General features: G+C 33.4%; 3 protein-coding genes, 1 long non-coding RNA gene and 1 pseudogene across 6 annotated transcripts; 3 read left to right on the top strand and 2 right to left on the bottom strand.

Annotated features, from left to right (window-relative positions):
* Window positions 1-765: 765 nt before the first annotated feature.
* Window positions 766-5,855, top strand: LOC133836643 (probable G-protein coupled receptor Mth-like 3). The gene is given in 7 exon segments (XM_062267235.1): window positions 766-795; window positions 2,892-3,040; window positions 3,042-3,124; window positions 4,020-4,042; window positions 4,100-4,238; window positions 5,485-5,646; window positions 5,701-5,855. Coding segments are annotated over 7 exon segments (741 nt in total).
* Window positions 5,856-7,939: 2,084 nt separating this feature from the next.
* Window positions 7,940-9,224, bottom strand: LOC133838243 (uncharacterized; annotated as a pseudogene).
* A 2,011-nt stretch (window positions 9,225-11,235) lies between these two features.
* LOC133836642 (probable G-protein coupled receptor Mth-like 11) lies at window positions 11,236-15,255 on the top strand. Its single transcript, XM_062267234.1, has 9 exons — window positions 11,236-11,712; window positions 11,770-11,908; window positions 13,157-13,345; window positions 13,400-13,544; window positions 13,889-13,920; window positions 14,400-14,525; window positions 14,591-14,759; window positions 14,815-15,000; window positions 15,055-15,255. The coding sequence occupies exons 1-9, from the start codon at window positions 11,626-11,628 to the stop codon at window positions 15,107-15,109; spliced, it is 1,128 nt and encodes a 375-aa protein (XP_062123218.1). The 5' UTR covers window positions 11,236-11,625; the 3' UTR covers window positions 15,110-15,255.
* A 1,547-nt stretch (window positions 15,256-16,802) lies between these two features.
* Window positions 16,803-20,520, bottom strand: LOC133836910 (uncharacterized). Of its 3 annotated transcripts, XM_062267509.1 has the most exons (7): window positions 20,329-20,520; window positions 20,132-20,253; window positions 19,946-20,059; window positions 19,633-19,877; window positions 18,890-19,536; window positions 17,709-18,432; window positions 16,803-17,645 (listed from the first exon to the last, which is right to left on the bottom strand). In XM_062267509.1, exons 1-7 carry the CDS (start codon window positions 20,518-20,520, stop codon window positions 16,966-16,968), a joined length of 2,724 nt encoding a protein of 907 aa, XP_062123493.1. In that variant the 3' UTR covers window positions 16,803-16,965. The 3 variants fall into 3 exon arrangements, with proteins under 3 accessions (XP_062123493.1, XP_062123496.1, XP_062123494.1); XM_062267512.1 differs by lacking the exon at window positions 20,329-20,520 and having other exon boundaries at window positions 20,119-20,255; XM_062267510.1 differs by lacking the exon at window positions 20,329-20,520 and having other exon boundaries at window positions 19,946-20,072.
* Window positions 20,521-20,909: 389 nt separating this feature from the next.
* Window positions 20,910-21,166, top strand: LOC133836911 (uncharacterized). The gene is made up of 2 exons (XR_009893759.1): window positions 20,910-21,002; window positions 21,075-21,166. It is a non-coding gene; the product is annotated as an uncharacterized LOC133836911 (long non-coding RNA).
* The last annotated feature ends 737 nt before the right edge of the window (window positions 21,167-21,903 follow it).

Raw genomic sequence — 21,903 nt, 5'->3', positions numbered from 1 at the left:
GGTTGATTACACCCGTTAACCATAACGTATTATAAATTTTTATGCCGGCTGGAAATGTATGTAACAGGTAGAAGGAGGCATCTCCGACCCTATAAAGTATATATATTCTTGATCAGCGTCAACAGCCGAGACGATATAGCCATGTCCGTCTGTCCGTCCGTCCGTATGAACACCTAGATCTCAGAGACTATAAGAGATAGAGTTATAATTTTTTTTCGAAAGCATTTGTTATGTTTGCACGCAGATCAAGTTTGTTTCAAATTTTTGCCACGCCCACTTCCGCCCCGCAAATCAAAAAAAAAGAATAACAAGTGTAAGTGTAAGTGTAGAGCTACGAATTTTGGTATATACAATAACTACTGTAGTAGTTATGATTCCTGAAAATTTGGTTGCGATCAGATAAAAATTGTGGAAGTTATTAAATAAATACTTTTGTATGGGCAAAAACGCCTACTTACTATGGGTCTGAGTTGCTTTGGCCGACAATTTGATACATTGTGCCGTTTATTGTATATTTTGAATGGTGTACTATATCGATATACCAAACATACCATTAGGTATATTTTTAGTATTTTTTAGTATTTTCGGTATATTTTGAAAATGATACCGCAATATTTTGCCTTTATTAAAAATGGGTAGCGGGTATCTCACAGTCGAGCACACTCGACTATAACTTTCTTACTTGTTACTTACAGGAAATGTATACAGCAGTCAAAGGGAAGCATCTCCAACTTCATCTATGTAGTGTATATTTTCTTGATCATCATGAACAATCGACACGATAAAGCCATATCAGTTTGTTTGTTTATCTGTCCGTATGAATGACAAATCTGAGATACTGCAAGACAAAAAACTCTTTGTTAACATCAATTGTGATTCATTTAGATTTATTCCATTCCTATCATTGTTAGAATACTAACATAATTTAAAGATTCGTTTCTGTTCAAGGATTCAACCATATCAGTCTATTATCATTTGAATAAAAAATTGAATAGTCAGAATTACCCAGAATTCTGGAACCGCCAAAGAAATAAATTATATAATTTGCGCAACCATCATCAACGTGGAATCACCAGCAGCGACGGCAGCAACAGCAGCATTTATTCTTAAGTAATAAGTAATAAGTTAATTATAATTCTGAACTCAATAAAGCAATTTGCTTTTTTTTACAAATCGAACCAATAGATTTGTTAATTGGCGCCCGAGTAGTGACCAAGTGAATAGAAAACAAGTAAAAAAGCTACAGTCGAGTGTGTTCGACTGTGAGATACCCGCTACCCATTTTGAATAAAAGCAAAATATACCGAAAATACAAAATACTAAAAAATACACCAAATGGTATATCGGTATAGTACCACATTCAAAATATACCATAGACTGTACAATATACCAGATTGTCGGCCAAAGCAGTAAGTAGGTGTTTTTGTCCATACAAAAGTATTTCTTTGATAACTTCCACAATTTTTATCTGATCGCAACCAAATTTTATCTCAGTTGTTATTATATATAATAATAATATTACGCTTGTTATTCGATTTGTGTTGATTTGCGGGAGCGGAAGTGGGCGTGGCAAAAATTTGAAACAAACTTGATATGTGTGCAAACATAACAAATGCAATACAAAAGTATTTATTTAATAACTTCGACAATTTTTATCTGATCGCAACCAAATTTTCAGGAATCATAACTACTATAGTTATTATTATATATACCAAAATTCGCTTTAAAATTACGCTTGTTATTCGATTTTTTTGATTTGCGGGGGCGGAAGTGGGCGTGGCAAAGATTTGAAATAAACTTGATCTGCGTGCAAAAATAACAAATGCTGTCGAAGAAAAATTTTAGCGCTATCTCTTATAGTCTCTGAGATCCAGGTGTTCAATAGAGGTCTGCATGAATACAGTCAAAGCAAAATTATAGCTCTATCTCTCGTAGTCTCTGAGATCTAGATGTTCATACGGACAGACGGACAGACACACAGGCGGACAGACGGACATGGCTAGATCGTCTCGACTGTTGACGCTGATCAAAAATATATATACTTTATAAGGTTAGAGATGCCTCCTTCTACCTGTTACATAAATTTCCTGCCGGCACAAAGTTAAGTCAACCCTATGAGTAGCGGGTATAAAAATATAATTTAGAAACAATCAAGAATTATTCATGCTATTTTGAAATTTTCGCCAAAAAGAGTAAACACATTTTTTCATTTTGCTGAACAAAAATGTAAAAAAATACATAATTGTTCCTTTGCCTGCTATTGTAATGCTATCATACATGTATTAGAGTGATGCTTTAAAACATTTAAAAAGAACCATACAATCAATGAAAAATCAATTATTCTGGGGAGTTGGATGGTTAAAAAATTATTGTAGGTATTTATTTCCACCTTATATACATAATAATAAGTAGTATTGAAAAATACAATTTGGGAATAAATACCTACAATAATTTTATATATGTATATACATATGTACATAATTTATCACATTAACAATAAGAATCAATAATTAAGTACCTAATATGTATATTACTATATATGTATATACACACATTAAGAATGCCATATGTAACATATGCATATGTAGAATAATTATGTTATAAACGATAAGAAGTTTATGAGTAATCATAAAATGTATCCAATCGATTTTAAATCTTATGAATTGTTAATGCAGTAAATAATTTCAATTCAGTTTATTATACCAATTCAAGAATAACACTCGTACCAGAATACTTAAATTTTCTACATTTATTTCTATTTCCTATTCGATTAATTCATACTGTAAGAGAATTATATAAATGGAATTACATATTTGTTAATGTAACATTAATTATGCTCAGAATGTGCAATATAAAAATTTAACATTTTTAATTTCAAATTTATCTTCTAGGGTATGAAGAATCAGTTAAGAGTATTTCTTATATTTGGCATATTTTACATATTCCAAGGATGTGATTATTTCGATACCGTTGACCTTACAAACAGCATTAAATTTAAAAATAGATCATATCAGTACAAATATGTATTGATACCAAAAAGAAAAAATTAATGGCGATTACGAAACGGTGCCCAAGCATATAAGGGGTTGTGTATGTCATTTAAAAACGTGCATACGATTTTGCTGTAATCCAATACAATTTCTTTTAAAAGGTAAACGAACTTGCGAAGATATTGATAAAAATATACATTATAATATGTTATTAAACATAACATATAATGAAACACTAACAACAAGTAAGAAAGTTACAGTCGAGTGTGCTCGACTGTGAGATACCCGCTACCCAAATTTAATAAAGCCAAAATATTGCGGTATAATTTTCAAAATATACCGAAAATACTAAAAATACTAAAAATATACCGAATGATATGTTTGGTATATCGATATAGTACACCATTCAAAATATACCATAGACGGCACAATGTACCAGATGGTCGGCCAAAGCAACTAAAAGCCCTAGTAAGTAGGCGTTTTTGCCCATACAAAAGTATTTCTTTAATAACTTCCACAATTTTTATCTGATCGCAACCAAGCAACCAGGAATCATAACTACTATAGTAATTATTTTATAAACCAAAATTCGCAACTCTAGCTTTAAAATTACGCTTGTTATTCGATTTTTTTGATTTGCGGGGGCGGAAGTGGGCGTGGCAAAAATTTGAAACAAACTTGATCTGCGTGCAAACACAACAAATGCTATCGAAAAAAAATTATGGCTCTATCTCTTATAGTCTCTGAGATCTAGGTGTTCATACGGACGGACGGACAGACGGACAGACACACAGACGGACAGACGGACATGGCAATATCGTCTCGGCTGTTGACGCTGATCAAGAATATATATACTTCATAGGGTCGGAGATGCCTCCTTCTATCTGTTACATACATTTCCTGCCGGCACAAAGTTATAATACCCTTCTACCCTATGGGTAGCGGGTATAAAAAATATAAGCGACTTGGAACAACAACATCTTCCTGTACCTTGTCATGATCATAATTATCTTGAACCTGACAATCCAGACCTCACGTGGACTTTGTACGAAGTATGTTTTAGTTTACTAAATACAAACAGATATTTAATTACTTAAATTTAACATCAGAATGGCACTCTTCTCAGACATTTTGACAGCGCACTACTTCCAAAGCAGGATTATTGTTTACAACCTCGAAAATTTCAAGATCTCTACAAGCTTGTGCCGCATCATTGCCTTAAACCTCCAGACCATACTAACGCTTACAGTAAGTAAATATAATGTCCAAGTAGTTGTGACTTTGATGTTACTCTCCTATCCAAAGAATAGTTATGAAATATTAAATTTGACCATAAGTCTAGTATGTCTGATTAATTATAGGTTTTCACTAACACTAAACATTATATTTCGTACTTAATCGGAAAAATTGCAATAATCAACTACTTCATCATCCCGCCACTGTAGATACACGTGTTTAGTGCTTAGCACTAAGAAAGCTACAGTCGAGTGTGCTCGACTGTGATATACCCGCTACCCATTTTGAATAAAAGCAAAAAATTACCAAATGGTATATTTTGTATATCGATATAGTGCCACATCTAAAATATACCATAGACGGCAAATAAACTAAGACCTAGTAAGTAGGCGTTTTTGCAATTTTTATCTGATCGCAACAAATTTTTCAGGAATCACAATTACTATAGTTATTATTGTATATACCAAAATTCGACTCTAGCTTTATAATTATGCTTGTTATTCGATTTTGGTTGATTTGCGGGGCGAAAGTGGGCGTGGCAAAAATTTTAAACAAACTTGATCTGCGTGCAAACATATAGCTCTATCTCTTATATTCTCTCAGATCCAGTGTTTCATATAGACAGACAGACAGACGGACATGGCTAGATCGTCTCGGCTGTTGACGCTGATCAAGAATATATATACTTTATGAGGTCGGAGATGCCTTCTTCCTGCCGGCACAAAGTTATAATACCCTTCTACTCATTTCGCAGTTCCCAGTACACCAAAATTTTAAATCAAATCAGCACATGCGAAAAATATACAACCTATTATTCCGCTCTCATATCGGCAAAGTGAAGAGAGACATCAAGACGAATAATTTAAAATTTAAAATTAAGAATAAAGTGTCTAAGGCATTTGCTCGTGATGAGAAATTAATTAATATTGTGGAGTCGAAACACTATATATGGAATTTAACAACTAAAATTATTTCAACCAATTTACAATAATATGTGCTTAGGATATTTTCGTCATAGAAATAGGCAATGAATGAGATTTCATCTGTTTTTTTTTTTAATAAAGCATTTATTTAATAAGCAAATGGTTGAGTAGTGTGTCCAAAGGTTTCCAAAAATGGTCAATCTAAATTTTTTAGAGCTTGCGAAATATATTTCTTTTCCGTACGTTCAAAATTTTACTCATCTGGGAACAGTGATTTAAGAAACTATCATTGAAGTCTATTATAATATAACTGAACTTATTTAATTCTTTTGCAGTGCAATCGGTATCGATATTCTTCTTACTTATTTATTTTAAAGGAGATTATTTTAAATGCTCTATATGCTACTTCAGTTGTTTGACCCTAAGTTTTATACTTATTGTTATTGTACGTTTTCAATGGATCGAGCCACATCAAAAAGTATTGTGCCAGTTAACAGGTATGATTGAGATTACAAATTTGATCCTTAATTAATCATTCTTGTATTTTTTAGGATATATTGGTTACTATTTTACAATATCCACATTTCTTTGGCTTTTAAATATAAACTACGATTTATGGAAAGCATTTAACACTATTGTCATTACTCGCAGGACAAGATATTTGAATTACAATATATTTGTTTGGGGCCTTTACAACTTTTATTAACTTATATTGTTGCGTTGGTGGTAAACATAGACTCAAAATGGGCACCTAATATCGGAACTTATGCTTGTTGGATCGATAGTAGGATATTTAATTACCTTTTACTTTACGTTTAATATTAAATATTTATTTTATAATTCATACAGAAACTGCTTGGTCGGCAAGAATCTACTATTATGGTTCAATAGGTATTTACCTAACATTAAGCACAACACTATTTATTAAAACCGCCAGTGAGATATTCGTTCAAAATAGGAAAAATAGACTTCAGTTAAAAAATTCGGAACCAAGGAATCATCTTGTATGTAGCAATAATTTTAAAAAAATATGTATTAAAATCGTTAGCTAATCGATGAGTATTTTTATTGGAGAGCAAAAACAAAGCATATTTAAAATCTTATTATAGCGTTGGAATTGGGAAACAAATATCAAAAAGTGGTCCATCTACAACATCACCATGACATATGCAAATAACTGAAAAACTAATGACTAAAGGCATTATGAAGCCGCGAGGATTGTGTAATTTCTATACATCTGACAAAAAATTTGAGGAATTTTTTCTGTTTTTTCTCTCGCTCATCAAAAGACGAACTTATCAACAATGTATTTCCAAACATTATTTCTTACTGAAGAGCACTCTATGTATGTACTAAAATACAGAAATAATAATGAATGAAATAATAAAAAATAACACAATCTGCTTATTTATTGTCATAAGGGCGGAACAAAGTTCACCGGGTCAAGTTGTTTATCCTCATTCACTGACTGATTGTATCAACGCCCAAGCGATAAAAAATTTTTAAATTGTACGCAAGATATTTTGCCTAATCTATAGAAATGTTGTTCTTTGAAAAAAGTAAAATACAACTCGATGTCAAAAACGGTACAATGCTAGATAGATGGAGCATACGCGGCATATTCTACCCTAATATTTTAATAATTAATATTTCTTCATGTTCATATGTTAGCCCAAAACATCGTAAGAATATTACAGCTGCGCTAATGTAATAGCTTTCGCTATTAGCTTTTGCGTGTACAAATTTTGATTATAAAAGATACCGAACTTATTAATTTATTATTAATATAAAGTAAATAAACTGATTTTTGAAAAAATAAAATTGTTTACTTGGTCAGACAATGATTGACCATAAAAATACATATATGTACATATATACATATATATACTTAATAAGCGCGCCATGATCTTGACAATTACGTCCGCTTCTGTGATTCCATGAACACTATCAGTTAAAACCAAAACTTGATTTTAGGTAAAGTTTGCTTAAGAATAAGGCGATCTCAAAGCCATGTCCGTCTGTCTATCTGTCCGTATGAACACCTAGATCTCAGAGACTATAAGAGATAGAGCTATAATTTGTTTTCGACAGCATTTATTATGCTTGCTCGCCGATAGTTTGTTTTAAATTTTTACCATGGTCACTTCCGCCCCCGCAAATAAACAAAAATCGAATTACAAGCTTAATTTTAAAGCTAGAGTCGCGAATTGGTATATACAATAATAACTATAGTAATTGTGATTCCTGAAAATTTGGTTGCGATCAGATAAAAATTGTCGAAGTTATTAAAGAAATACTGTTGTATGAGCAAAAACGCCTACTTGTCTTATTGTGCCGTCTATGGTATATTATGAATACGGAATTATATCGATATACCAAATATATCGTTCGGTATATTTTTAGTACTTTCGGTATATTTTTGAGAATGTTACCGCAATATTTTGATTTCATTCAAAATGGGTAGCTGGTATCCCACAGCCGAGCACACTCGGCTGTAGCTTTCTTACTTGTTTATTCTGTGACATAAATTTAAATAACAAATATCGTACATTAGACTTATTGAAGCGCGTAGGCGAAACCGAACTAATCTGTATTAAATACATACGTTTATTAGTACCATATTTGTAATTTTTACATAATTAATAACTAATTTAAGCAAAAGATATCATTTGAGAAATATCAATCTATACATGTTAATCTATGTCGTAGAACTTCTTATAAATTAAACTACTTCAGTCAAAATTTTAACCCTATGCAAAAGTATTTCGTTGCACAAAGGTTTATTCATTTAAAACTATATACATACAAAGCCATAAATTGTTTAAAACTGAACTAGAGCAGTTGTATGTGTATATTTTGAGAAAAACAAGAGTGTCCAATGCTATGTGGTTGTAGGGCTTTTCTTGGACTTAGGTCATTTCGTTGTTTGTGCGTTTGAGATGAAACTCTACCATGTTATCTAGATCACATATGGATGATTTTGATTTCTTCATATCCGAATTGAGCACTCGCAAATTAGAACAATAATCGGGTAAACCATTTAAACTGGCTGTCATTTCCTGTGCCGTTTGGCGAGCCAATTGTGCCAGTGTTAAGCGAGACTTCCCCAACCGTTTAAGTGGGCTGAAAAGTTCGTGCATTTCCTTAAGCTCTCCATAATCAAGGACTTGCCATTGCCCGCTATCCATGTTCCAGGTGAAAAGAATACGACATTCATATTGTCGATTATGAAAAACACATCCCATTCGACCTGTGCAGTAGAGGCAATTCGTAGGAGTTGTTGGCATCTGATTTCTAGCCGAAAATTGTGCCATTAGCAAAAAGCTTATGGTATGGCTTACCGGGCATACATTTATAAATTCATATGCCCAATCATAAAAAAAATTTTAGATTTTTTGATGCTTTTGACAGATCATACTAATGACGTAGTATGTGAAGGTTTCGAGATCAAAGAGTTTTGCGTTACTACGACACTGCTACACCGTAATCGTTGGTATGATGCTTGAGAAATCATTTGCATTTCTGAGTAACAAGAACCGTGCACCTCCATTGGAAGCGACGTGTGATAGCCTGGGGAAATACAATCGTCTGTGTACGAAAACGATGTTAAGTGTGAGAGCCAAATAAATAAAAGGTATAAGGTATACTTACCCTCTTCACTGGTAATCACTGAGGTCGCATCATCCTCATCAACATAACGACGCTGCAGTTTTTTGGTACATACCGGCATTTCTGGCATTACACCGCCTTGCACTGGCATTTCTACAATTCTCTGCTCATCACGTCGTGGCGAAAGAAAAGACATCCCCGCGTTGGAGGAAATGGAGCCGCCAATATCAAAGCGCTTAGCCATGGACACCTGTAGTGGAGATAGTGCTCCCAAAGGTCCAACAGCCTTATAGTTTAGCATCTGTTGAGTTGCTTGGGAAAGAGGTGGTGACTTCTGGTTGTAGATTTGTGCACCCATAGTGGCTGTGCTTGCATTACGATTGGGCGATCGCATTAGATTCGAGCTAGATGGCGGTGAGCGAAATCCAATATGTGGTGCTGCAGGCGGAGTATGAGCAGACTGTGTTGGATGTTTCTTTTGATTTGTTTTATTCTTAATTCTTTGTTTCTTTTCGTTTTTCCTTTTACTTGATTATTCTTTTTCTTGTTTCACTTAATATCTACTCTTACAGTTCTATTAACAATTCGGCGAATCTTCTGCGCTGGTGAATCCCGTTTGCCCTCGCTGAGTAGCGATGGGTGACTGGGGCTCCTCGGGCACACTTTGCATGTGGTGTCCTACGAACTGACACTATAGGACGTCGGCAATAAAAATTTTTTTGGCCTGACCTAGGTAGTGACGGGACACTTATTTATTCGGGGAGTTTAAACCACTTATCAACCTTTGTGGCACTTTACTTGCACGATCACTGTTCACGAGTTTCATCGGGGTTTTACGCGATTGGTCTGTCAAACTACCTTTCGATTAGGTTCCTGCTCGGGCGCCAAATAAAAGCGATGAGTTTATAAAAAATAAACTTAGCGAGACAAGCTCAACTTATTTTATTTTATTCATTTCAGATTATAAACTAAACATTAGTTATGATTTGATAAAGAATGAAGACACCTTATGCCGTCGGCGCTGCTCCGTCCTTCCCATTGCCACTTTGCTGTTGTTCTCGTTTCCGTTGTAATTGCAATAGTTGCAATTAACATTGCTGTTGTTGTTGTACCGCTGCAACTGCTGATTCTGATTCCCAGAAGTTAATTACCGAAATATTGCTGACGCTGCGCACGTGTCGTTGGTTATGCGCTGCAGTGTGTTTCGTAACCTGCAGTTCGGTGCAACCAACTCTGGTGCTAGCTCATCTTAAGACTTATGTTTAGAGTATAATTTGGGCTAAACCGAATGGATTATTGCTAACAAATTTTTTTTCATTAAACTCCTAAGAATTTTCTTTAAAATGAAAAATATTTTTGTAGCAATGAAAATAAAATTTTACCACCATCACTTAATTTCCAATGAAATGAAGCGTGGTTGAATTTCTCTCGCTTGTACATGTGGTTCTGAGTGGTTATGGTTATATATAAAGATCATCATTTAAACCGTCTGAGCCGTAGATTACTGCAAAACAATCAATAATTATTCATTTAAACACATTTTTTCATTTTGCTGAGCAAAAATGTAAAGACCACTAAAGATTACTGTCGCTAATAAAAAAATACAAAATTGTTTCTTTGTATATACATACATACATACTTCATCACAATAAAAATAAGAATTAATAATATGTATATGCCTTAATTCCATTATTCGCTGGACGGTGGTTGATTTTGTTAAGATTTCTTGTGAAAATAAATTAGAAATCAATTTTATAACATTAAAAAAAATTATACATTTGTTGTCTGAAATATATATAATAATATATATATAAATTGTTCTTATTAACATGTTTTAAGTAATTTAAAAGAAACAATTTTTGCAACATTTTTTGGTGGAATAAGAATGGCATTATCACCAATCAACAAAAATGCTTGCACTTAGCAGAGTGGGTTTGATTGCATCAAATTTACAATTTCTTAGGACTTTCTGAAGCTTTCATTAACATTATATTATTGAACTGGAATTTTATAGTTTAGTATAAAAATGTATTGACAAGCTCCACAAAACTGGATTGTTTTAAAACGATTTTGGACTTGGGTTCTTACTTATCAGCAGGCCTTTAAGTACCTAATATGTACTTCATAAGTATATACACACATTAAGAATGCCATATGTATGCATATGTAGAATAATTATGTTATAAACGATAAGAAGTTTATGAGTAATCATAAAATGTATCCAATCGATTTTTTAAATCTTATGAATTGTTAATGCAGTAAATAATTTCAATTCAGTTTATTATACCAATTCAAGAATAACACTCGTACCAGAATACTTAAATTTTCTACATTTATTTATATTTCCTATTCGATTAATTCATACTGTAAGAGAATTATATAAATGGAATTACATATTTGTTAATGTAACATTAATTATGCTCAGAATGTGCAATATAAAAATTTAACATTTTTAATTTCAAATTTATCTTCTAGGCTATGAAGAATCAGTTAAGAGTATTTCTTATATTTGGCATATTTTACATATTCCAAGGATGTGATTATTTCGATACCGTTGACCTTACAAACAGCATTAAATTTAAAAATGGATCATATCAGTACGAAGATGTATTGATACCAAAAGAAAAAAACGCAGGAATACAATTTCCAAATTTTATTTAATGGCGATTACGAAACGGTGCCCAAGCATATAAGGGGTTGTGTATGTCATTTAAAAACGTGCATACGATTTTGCTGTAATCCAAAACAATTGCTTTTAAACGGTAGACGAACTTGCGAAGATATTGATAAAAATATACATTATAATATGTTATTAAACATAACATATAATGAAACACTAACAAAAAAATATAAGCGACTTGGAATTCATGGTGCAACAACATCTTCCTGTACCGTGTCATGATCATAATTATCTTGAACCTGACAATCCAGACCACACTTGGACTTTGTACGAAGTATGTTTTAGTTTACTAAATACAAACATATATTTAATTACTTAAATTTATCATCAGAATGGCACTCTTCTCAGACATTTTGACAGCGCACTACTTCCAAAGCAGGATTATTGTTTACAACCTCGAAAATTTCAAGATCTCTACAAGCTTGTGCCGCATCATTGCCTTAAACCTCCAGACCATACTAACGCTTACAGTAAGTAAATATAATGTCCAAGTAGTTGTGACTTTGATGTTACTCTCCTATCCAAAGAATAGTTATGAAATATTAAATTTGACCATAAGTCTAGTATGTCTGATTAATTATAGGTTTTCACTAACACTAAACATTATATTTCGTACTTAATCGGAAAAATTGCAATAATCAACTACTTCATCATCCCGCCACTGTAGATACACGTGTTTAGTGCTTAGCACTAAGAAAGCTACAGTCGAGTGTGCTCGACTGTGATATACCCGCTACCCATTTTGAATAAAAGCAAAAAAATTACCAAATGGTATATTTTGTATATCGATATAGTGCCACATCTAAAATATACCATAGACGGCAAATAAACTAAGACCTAGTAAGTAGGCGTTTTTGCAATTTTTATCTGATCGCAACAAATTTTTCAGGAATCACAATTACTATAGTTATTATTGTATATACCAAAATTCGACTCTAGCTTTATAATTATGCTTGTTATTCGATTTTGGTTGATTTGCGGGGCGAAAGTGGGCGTGGCAAAAAATTTTAAACAAACTTGATCTGCGTGCAAACATATAGCTCTATCTCTTATATTCTCTCAGATCCAGTGTTTCATATAGACAGACAGACAGACGGACATGGCTAGATCGTCTCGGCTGTTGACGCTGATCAAGAATATATATACTTTATGAGGTCGGAGATGCCTTCTTCCTGCCGGCACAAAGTTATAATACCCTTCTACTCATTTCGCAGTTCCCAGTACACCAAAATTTTTAAATCAAATCAGCACATGCGAAAAATATACAACCTATTATTCCGCTCTCATATCGGCAAAGTGAAGAGAGACATCAAGACGGATAATTTAAAATTTAAAATTAAGAATGAAGTGTCTAAGGCATTTGCTCGTGATGAGAAATTAATTAATATTGTGGAGTCGAAACACTATATATGGAATTTAACAACTAAAATTATTTCAACCAATTTACAATAATATGTGCTTAGGATATTTTCGTCATAGAAATAGGCAATGAATGAGATTTCATCTGTTTTTTTTTTAATAAAGCATTTATTTAATAAGCAAATGGTTGAGTAGTGTGTCCAAAGGTTTCCAAAAATGGTCAATCTAAATTTTTTAGAGCTTGCGAAATATATTTCTTTTCCGTACGTTCAAAATTTTACTCATCTGGGAACAGTGATTTAAGAAACTATCATTGAAGTCTATTATAATATAACTGAACTTATTTAATTCTTTTGCAGTGCAATCGGTATCTATATTCTTCTTACTTATGGTCATAATTGTGTATTTGATTTTACCGAATTTTAAAGGAGATTATTTTAAATGCTCTATATGCTACTTCAGTTGTTTGACCCTAAGTTTTATACTTATTGTTATTGTACGTTTTCAATGGATCGAGCCACATCAAAAAGTATTGTGCCAGTTAACAGGTATGATTGAGATTACAAATTTGATCCTTAATTAATCATTCTTGTATTTTTTAGGATATATTGGTTACTATTTTACAATATCCACATTTCTTTGGCTTTTAATTATAAACTACGATTTATGGAAAGCATTTAACACTATTGTCATTACTCGCAGGACAAGATATTTGAATTACCATATATTTGTTTGGGGCCTTGCACAGTGGGCGATTTGGTCCCGCTAGCGGCATTTAATTAATAACTTCTAAACTAAAATAGATATCTTCATTCGGTTTTTTTTCACTGATCAGAAAAAAATCATAGAATTTTTTAAGTTAAACAATTTTTTTTTTTAATTTTTTTTTAAATTTTTTTTTTTAATTTAAAAATTTTTTTTTTTTAAATTTAAAATTTTGTTGTACTTTTATTTTATTTGAACTTCAATTAACATATTTCATATATAAACTATATCTAAAAAATGATGGGATGATGGAAAAAAATGGGATGACTTCTGAGTGCAATACTAAAAAAAGATCCCTTTTTGGTACTAACACTGTGTCTACAAAGTACCATAGTTTCAAGGCTAGCAGATAATAGCAGTTGATATTACACATTTTGGACGCCACTGATTCACACTTTCGGCTAATAAAGGAGTTAGACTGAACTTAGTTGAATAAATTAAGTTCTACTCCACGAAAGACAGGTGTACGCTAATCCGGGCTAGTTGTTAATACACTGAATTACCACTACGTTTTATGAGCTACACATTTATAGACCGGTCACAAACATTAATTTTTTTGAAAATACATACCTTGAATATAATAAAAAACCAAACTTCGAACAAATTCACCAAAAATTGTAAATTTCCGAGGAACTCAAATTCCATGCGCGCAAAGAGAAAAAATTGTGTAAAGCTCTTTGCGAAATCATATGGTGTGTTTGACCGATCACAGCTGATGATCAGCTGATCGTAGAGCTTTCAAAAGCTTTTAAAAATCTAATCAAAGCATCTGCTATCGATATGTGAAAAAATATAAACGGATTTTTAAATTTGAAAATTTGAATTAAATGCCGCTAGCGGGACCAAATCGCCCACTGTGCCTTGCCGCTTTACAACTTTTAGTAACTTATATTGTTGCGTTGGTGGTAAACATAGACTCAAAATGGGCACCTAATATCGGAACTTATGCTTGTTGGATCGATAGTAGGATATTTAATTACCTTTTACTTTACGTTTAATATTAAATATTTATTTTATAATTGATACAGCAACTGCTTGGTCGGCAAGAATCTACTATTATGGTCCAATAGGTATTTACCTAACATTAAGCACAACACTATTTATTAAAACCGCCAGTGAGATATTCGTTCAAAATAGGAAAAATAGACTTCAGTTGATAAATTCGGAAAGCCAAAGAAGTCTAAGGAGTCTGACTAAGTAAGCTCATTCATAATTTATTTTTCCTTCATAATAAAACTTAATGTATTTTCAGTTTTGCGATGTTTTTAAGGCTTTTTATCATAATGGGAGTTCTATGGATTTTGGAAGTTATATCATATTTTGGAGAATTTAACCATATAGGAACTACAATTTTGGACATTTTTAATTGCAACCAAGGTATCATCTTGTTTGTAGCAACAATTTTAAAAAAAGATGTTTTAAAATCGTTAGCTAATCGGTGAGTATTTTTATTGAAGAGCAAAAACAAAGTATATTTAAAATCTTATTATAGTGTTGGAATTGGGGAACAAATATCACAAAGTGGTCCATCTACAACATCACCATGACATAACTAACTAACTAAATAACTAAACTAAAAAAACGTTGACTAAAGGAATTATGAAGCCGTAAGGATTGTGTAACTTCTGTTCATCTGACAAAAAAAATTTGAGAAATTCCATGAAAATGTTGACCTTGATACATGGATACATGGAGCATAATAATTGATATTTTTTCATGTTCATAGTTCCAACATCCGTTATTACATAAGCGCATGCGTGTGAAAATGTTTATTATAAAAGATACCGAACTTATTAATATATGTAAAGTTAATAAATAAACCGATTTTCGAAAAACAAAATTGTTTACTTGGTCAGACAATGATTGACCATGAAAATACATATATGTACATATAAATTCTTAATTCTGTGATTCCATGAACACTATGGGTTAAAGCCAAAACTTGATTTTAGGTAAAGTTTGCTTAAGTATATTGCGATCTCAAAGCTAAAACGTTGAATTTTTCGAAAACGTTTTGCTTGCGATAATGTTAATGTAATGTATAATGATAATGTATATTGGGTACCTAAATAGAAAAATGTACAGTACTAACATACAACTAAAGTTAACTGTATTTACTTTTTTTTGTATCAAATGATAAATCAGTGTGTCATCTAGCTGATCATTCAATAAAAACATTTAATTTCATAACTATTCCTTTTTGAGAAAAAAAAATGATCAGAATCTGATTATGAAAATGTGCATTTGTATATATTTTATACCCGCTACCCATAGAGTAGAAGGGTATTATAACTTCGTGCTGCCAGGAAATGTATGTAACAGGTAGAAGGAGGAATCTCCGACCCTATAAAGTATAGATATTCTTAATCAGCGTCAACAGGCGAGACGATCTATTCATGTCCGTCTGTCCGTATGAACATCTAGACCTCAGAGAGTATGAGAGATAGAACTATAATTTTTTTGTCGACAGCAAATTGAATAACAAGCTTAATTTTAAAGCTAGAGTCGCGAATTGGTATATACAATAATAACTAGAGTAATTGTGATTCCTGAAAATTTGGTTGCGATCAGATAAAAATTGTCGAAGTTATTATTAAGGAAATACTGTTTTTGGCAAAAACGCCTACTTACTAGTTGCTTTGGCTTTAGTTGCTTTGGCTAACAATCTGGTATATTGTGCCGTCTATGGTATATTTTGAATGCGGTACTATATGCGGTACTGATATACCAAATATGTCATTCGGTATATTTTTGAGAATATTACAGCAGTAGCGAGTATCTCAAAGTCGAGCAATTTTCGACTGTAGCTTTCTTACTTGTTTATTCTGTAATAACAAGACAATCCATTGACGAGCATTAATAAAGTAGTTCGACAAAAATTAAATAATTATCGTTTCAAAGTCATACTTAAATAAACATATGTTTATTACGTTTCAAAATGAAATAGGGTGTCAAGTATTAGCAATACTACCAGAATATTACTTTTTTCAAAATAAGATATAAATTTAAATAACAAATATAGTACATTGGATTTGTATATTCAAGCTTACTTATCGAATAGGCGAAATCGAATTATTCTATAAAATACATACGTTTATTAGTACCATATTCGTAATTTTTTACATAATTAATAACTAATTTAAGCAAAAGATATCATTTGAGAAATATCAATCTATATATGTTAATCTATGTCGTAGAACTTCTTATAAATTAAACTACTTCAGTCAAAATTAGGACGCATTTTAACCATATGCAAAAGTATTTCGTTGCACAAAGGTTTATTCATTTAAAACTAGATACAAAGCCATAAATTGTTTACAACTGAACTAGAGCAGTTGTATGTGTATATTTTGAGAAAAACAAGAGTGTCCAATGCTATGTGGTTGTAGGGCTTTTCTTGGACTTAGGTCATTTCGTTGTTTGTGCGTTTGAGATGAAACTCTACCATGTTATCTAGATCACATATGGATGATTTTGATTTCTTCATATCCGAATTGAGCACTCGCAAATTAGAATAATAATCGGGTAAACCATTTAAACTGGCTGTCATTTCCTGTGCCGTTTGGCGAGCCAATTGTGCCAGTGTTAAGCGAGACTTCCCCAACCGTTTAAGTGGGCTGAAAAGTTCGTGCATTTCCTTAAGCTCTCCATAATCAAGGACTTGCCATTGCCCGCTATCCATGTTCCAGGTGAAAAGAATACGACATTCATATTGTCGATTATGAAAAACACATCCCATTCGACCTGTGCAGTAGAGGCAATTCGTAGGAGTTGTTGGCATCTGATCTCTAGCCGAAAATTGTGCCATTAGCAAAAAGCTTATGGTATGGCTTATCGGGCATACATTTATGAATTCATATGCCCAATCATAAAATACGTTGTAGATTTTTTGATGCTTTTGACAGATCATACTAATGACGTAGTATGTGAAGGTTTCGAGATCAAAAGAGTTTTGCGTTACTACGACACTGCTACACCGTAATCGTTGGTATGATGCTTGAGAAATCATTTGCATTTCTGAGTAACAAGAACCGTGCACCTCCATTGGAAGCGACGTGTGATAGCCTGGGGAAATACAATCGTCTGTGTACGAAAACGATGTTAAGTGTGAGAGCCAAATAAATAAAAGGTATAAGGTATACTTACCCTCTTCACTGGTAATCACTGAGGTCGCATCATCCTCATCAACATAACGACGCTGCAGTATTTTGGTACATACCGGCATTTCTGGCATTACACCGCCTTGTACTGGCATTTCTACAATTCTCTGCTCATCACGTCGTGGCGAAAGAAAAGACATCCCCGCGTTGGGGGAAATGGAGCCGCCAATATCAAAGCGCTTAGCCATGGACACCTGTAGTGGAGATAGTGCTCCCAAAGGTCCAACAGCCTTATAGTTTAGCATCTGTTGAGTTGCTTGGGAAAGAGGTGGTGACTTTTGGTTGTAGATTTGTGCACCCATAGTGACTGTGTTTGCATTACGATTGGGCGATCGCATTAGATTCGAACTAGATGGCGGTGAGCGGAATCCAATATGTGGTGCTGCAGGGGGAGTATGAGCAGACTGTGATGGATGCGGGGAGGAAGAAGGCGAAGCACATGGGGAGTTATGAAAAAAGTGTGCTGTTGGTGAAAATCGATGTATACTGCGTTGAGCCGTGGAACTGGTAGTGGAGGTACTAAATGTACGTCCTGCCGATCTAATTTTGGTAAAAGGTAGAATGTTTTCAGAATTATCTTCGGAAAACTCATACTTTTTATCTGCGAGTCGTCGCTTTCGAAATATTGAAATCTTCTCACACTTCTCGTTATCTTCTGAAAACTCGTAGGCATTCGACTTGTCAGTCATGGAGCTCGAAGCTGGTGTATTCTGAAAATTAAAAGACTATGTTTAATATATGGGTAATTCCAAAACGGAATTTGTCCCGTGCGAGACTCTTTACATTGAAAATAACATAAACTGAAACAATTTTGAAAATTAGAAAAGTTTATTTTTATAGCTCTAGATAAGTAATTTAATTAGAGCTAAGAATGGTTTTGGAATTTTTTTCCGTTTTGTTTTCTGTTGTCATAATTGCAAAAATTAACCAATTACGCAAAACCAAAAAATGAACGAAATTATATATTTTATCGGATCAAGTTCCTAAAATCAATCTTAGCTCTAAATATAGTGCTTATCTAGAGCTTTAAGAATAACATTCACTTATTTTTCAAATTGTTTCAGCTTATGTTATTTTCACTGCAGTGCTCTGTAAAAAGTCTCGCACGGGACAAATTTCGCCATGAAATTACCCATATAGCAATTGGCATGGTCGACGCAATCTTACTTGAACATCAATTGTTGTGATTCCATTGCGGTAAGACTTTGTGACTATACGCTGATTCCGCTTCCTTGACTGGCTGGACTCATTGGAGCCAACTCCATTGCATTGCATTGATACTGGCAGGGTGGTTTCCATCAGAGTCATGTTAGACGCCGTCAAACTACTACTGCAGTTGGATGATAAGATGAGTTTCTCATAACTGGCACTACTCTGTTCTACGTTGATGCGATGTTGATTTTCGTTGTTGTTAATGCTATTATTACTTCGCTGAGTATGATCCGTTTCGATATCACTGAAATCCGCAATTATTCGCGCCACCACACTGTGCTCACTATCCGCCTCAGATCCAGTAATTGGCACAGAATTGCGATCTTCGTCATTAGTCAGCGGCGTGCGTGGCAGCAACAAAAACTGATGTTGCGAGGCAGTCAGATTATATTGATGCAAGCAGTTGTTGTTCATTGTGCTGGATACGACCGGCGTGTCCACATCTATGCGCAGCATATGCATAAAACCATTCGATATAATCAAAATTCTCTCGGGACACAAAAGATTCAGGTGCGGTTCAAATCGGGGATCTGTTTCCGTTGAGGAATATTTAGTGTGTACCGTTAAATGGCAATTCAGGCAATGAGCATTGTAAAAGGAATCTGTAATTACACCATAAATTAGAATATATAATATAATAATAATATAATGCAACATAGAACTGCAATGAACTCGTATTTGAATTGAAAGATAATTACAGGGACCGTCGTCGTTTAACTTTTTACACTCCAAACAACCAAGCTTAGGAACTTTTATATATGTTATATAGCTTTCTTCGCTCTCTTCTGTGGCGGCACCATGAACCACCAAAATCTGCTTATCTGCATTCTTCCATTGGGTCATCGTCACTGATTTCAAATTGTCGACCACATGATCATCAAACAGTCGGCGTGAGAAGAAGTATCTCAATTTTTTATGAGGTTGAAAGAGCCAAAAGTAAAGACTAAAAAAATAAGTAAGAATATATAATTTACATATTAAATACTTTTGTAGATGTTGCACTCTACGTACGTGTATTTGTATCCCACATTAAAGGAGTAATGATTGAGCGACGTGTTGTCGTTGCACACAACGCGATGACTGATCATATACTGTCCACAGGCAGTCAATCCCATGAATATATGCCTGTAACAATATTCTTAGATCGAGTGTTGAATATTCAGCTCCCTAAACCAGCCACGCACTGTGGCCGCTTACCCCTCCACAGCATTGCTAGCCAATACATCCTTGAGATACAGTTTTAATCGATTTGGCACTTTATCATAGGGAAGCTTTTGTTTTTGACCAGCACGCGACGCACCTGAGAAGTATCCTGTTCTCTGTGTTTTGTTCGAGCGTGGGTAAATATCAATTCATATATTTTAACACGAATGTGTGTGTGTGTTCCTACTTACCTCTCTGTCGAACAACATTTGCACCAAATTTCTAGTACGTGACTGCACTTGAATTTGGTGATTGTACATGTTAGTTTTTGTTGACTCCTCATTGTCAACGGCCTCATCGGAGCTATCCACCGTGGAGATGTCATCGTCATCCGATGATACTCCTGACAATGACTCGACGTAAAGTTGGTAATCAGTCTCCATTGCCTCACAGTCTCGAAAAATCAGACTTAAGAATTTACCGACATCATCGGAAGCAACGGCCTATAAAACTAGCTAGCAATTGAACAGCAAGCGAACTCGACGCCACAAAAAAGCAGCCTCACGCATCGATTTTTTTATATATTACACAGTCTCTAATTTATTAATATCTACTTGGAAAGCGAAAATTTGCCCGGTCAATACAGATTATTCAGTTTATCGGCCATAAATTGTTGTGACCGCACGATTGCAAGCCCTAATAAGAATTTTATATATAATATACCGTTTTTCCTTGAAAAAATATACTTAAAAAAAGGCAAAGTGATTGTTTGGTAACACTACTATTTGGTAATATTATGTACATTTTTAATATTGTGTACATTTACACCAAGCGCTTTGAATTAGGCGATCCTAAAATAAACAAACAGGCAGGAAGAAGAATATAAAATCAACCAGAAATAAGCATTTAATTACTTATTCGAAAAGTATGTTTGTAAAAAATGTAACTTAATATTGATCAATTAACTCTACTTATTTCCGTTTTGCATCATATTAAGCCACTCGTTCTGTAAAGTCTTAAGTGGTTGTTTGGCAGAGAGGGACGTCTAATGGAGGTAATCATCTAATCTAATCACTAAAGATGCGGCAATGATTCTGAAAATTTAGCTGTATTTAAGATAATATTTTAGTATATTTATCGAACAAAGTGCGACATCGATGGAAATCAGCTGATTATTCCACTTACAAATTTTGGCGCTTGAATATTATTTTAAATTGCTTTGTAATTGCTTTAAGGAACAAAGCAAAAAATAAAAAGGAATTGCTGGAGATATAAGAAAACAACGATCAAATTGGCCACTTTGTAAAGGAATATTATCATATGATATGATTTTAAGCGAGATGTTTATTAAATAAATATTTTGAATTCTTCAGTGTCGCATTATTTATTAAATTTCTTATATTCGGTTAATTTATTTCCATTTATTTTTCTTTCTGCCTGAGTTTATTTTTATTATTTTGACCACTAAAAAGCATTTCGCCGTTATAGCTAATAGGCTATAATAATAGTGGAAATATCCACTGCTACTCAGTTTATACGTTTCGAAACTACTTTTTTTTATGATTTTTTACATGGGGCGAACGTAATATGCGACCTGAACAGAAAATAAGTTTTTTGATGCAGTGGACATAGGTTATTAGTCCATGTTGAATATAAACAGCTATAAAGCGGCAAAATTTGTATGTAAACATCTGTTATTTACCATCGATATCGCACTTTTTCGATAGGTATACAAAAATATTAGCCAAGATACGGCCACATTTTCAGAATCATTGTTGCATCATCATTGATGTGACTTTATTAGCAGTTCCTCTCTTACAGTCACT

This window comes from Drosophila sulfurigaster, chromosome 2R (genome assembly GCF_023558435.1).
Source record: "Drosophila sulfurigaster albostrigata strain 15112-1811.04 chromosome 2R, ASM2355843v2, whole genome shotgun sequence".
Lineage (NCBI taxonomy): Eukaryota > Metazoa > Arthropoda > Insecta > Diptera > Drosophilidae > Drosophila > Drosophila sulfurigaster.
The sequence above is the reverse complement of the archived record's forward strand: the minus strand, read 5'-3'. Positions and strand labels throughout refer to the sequence as shown.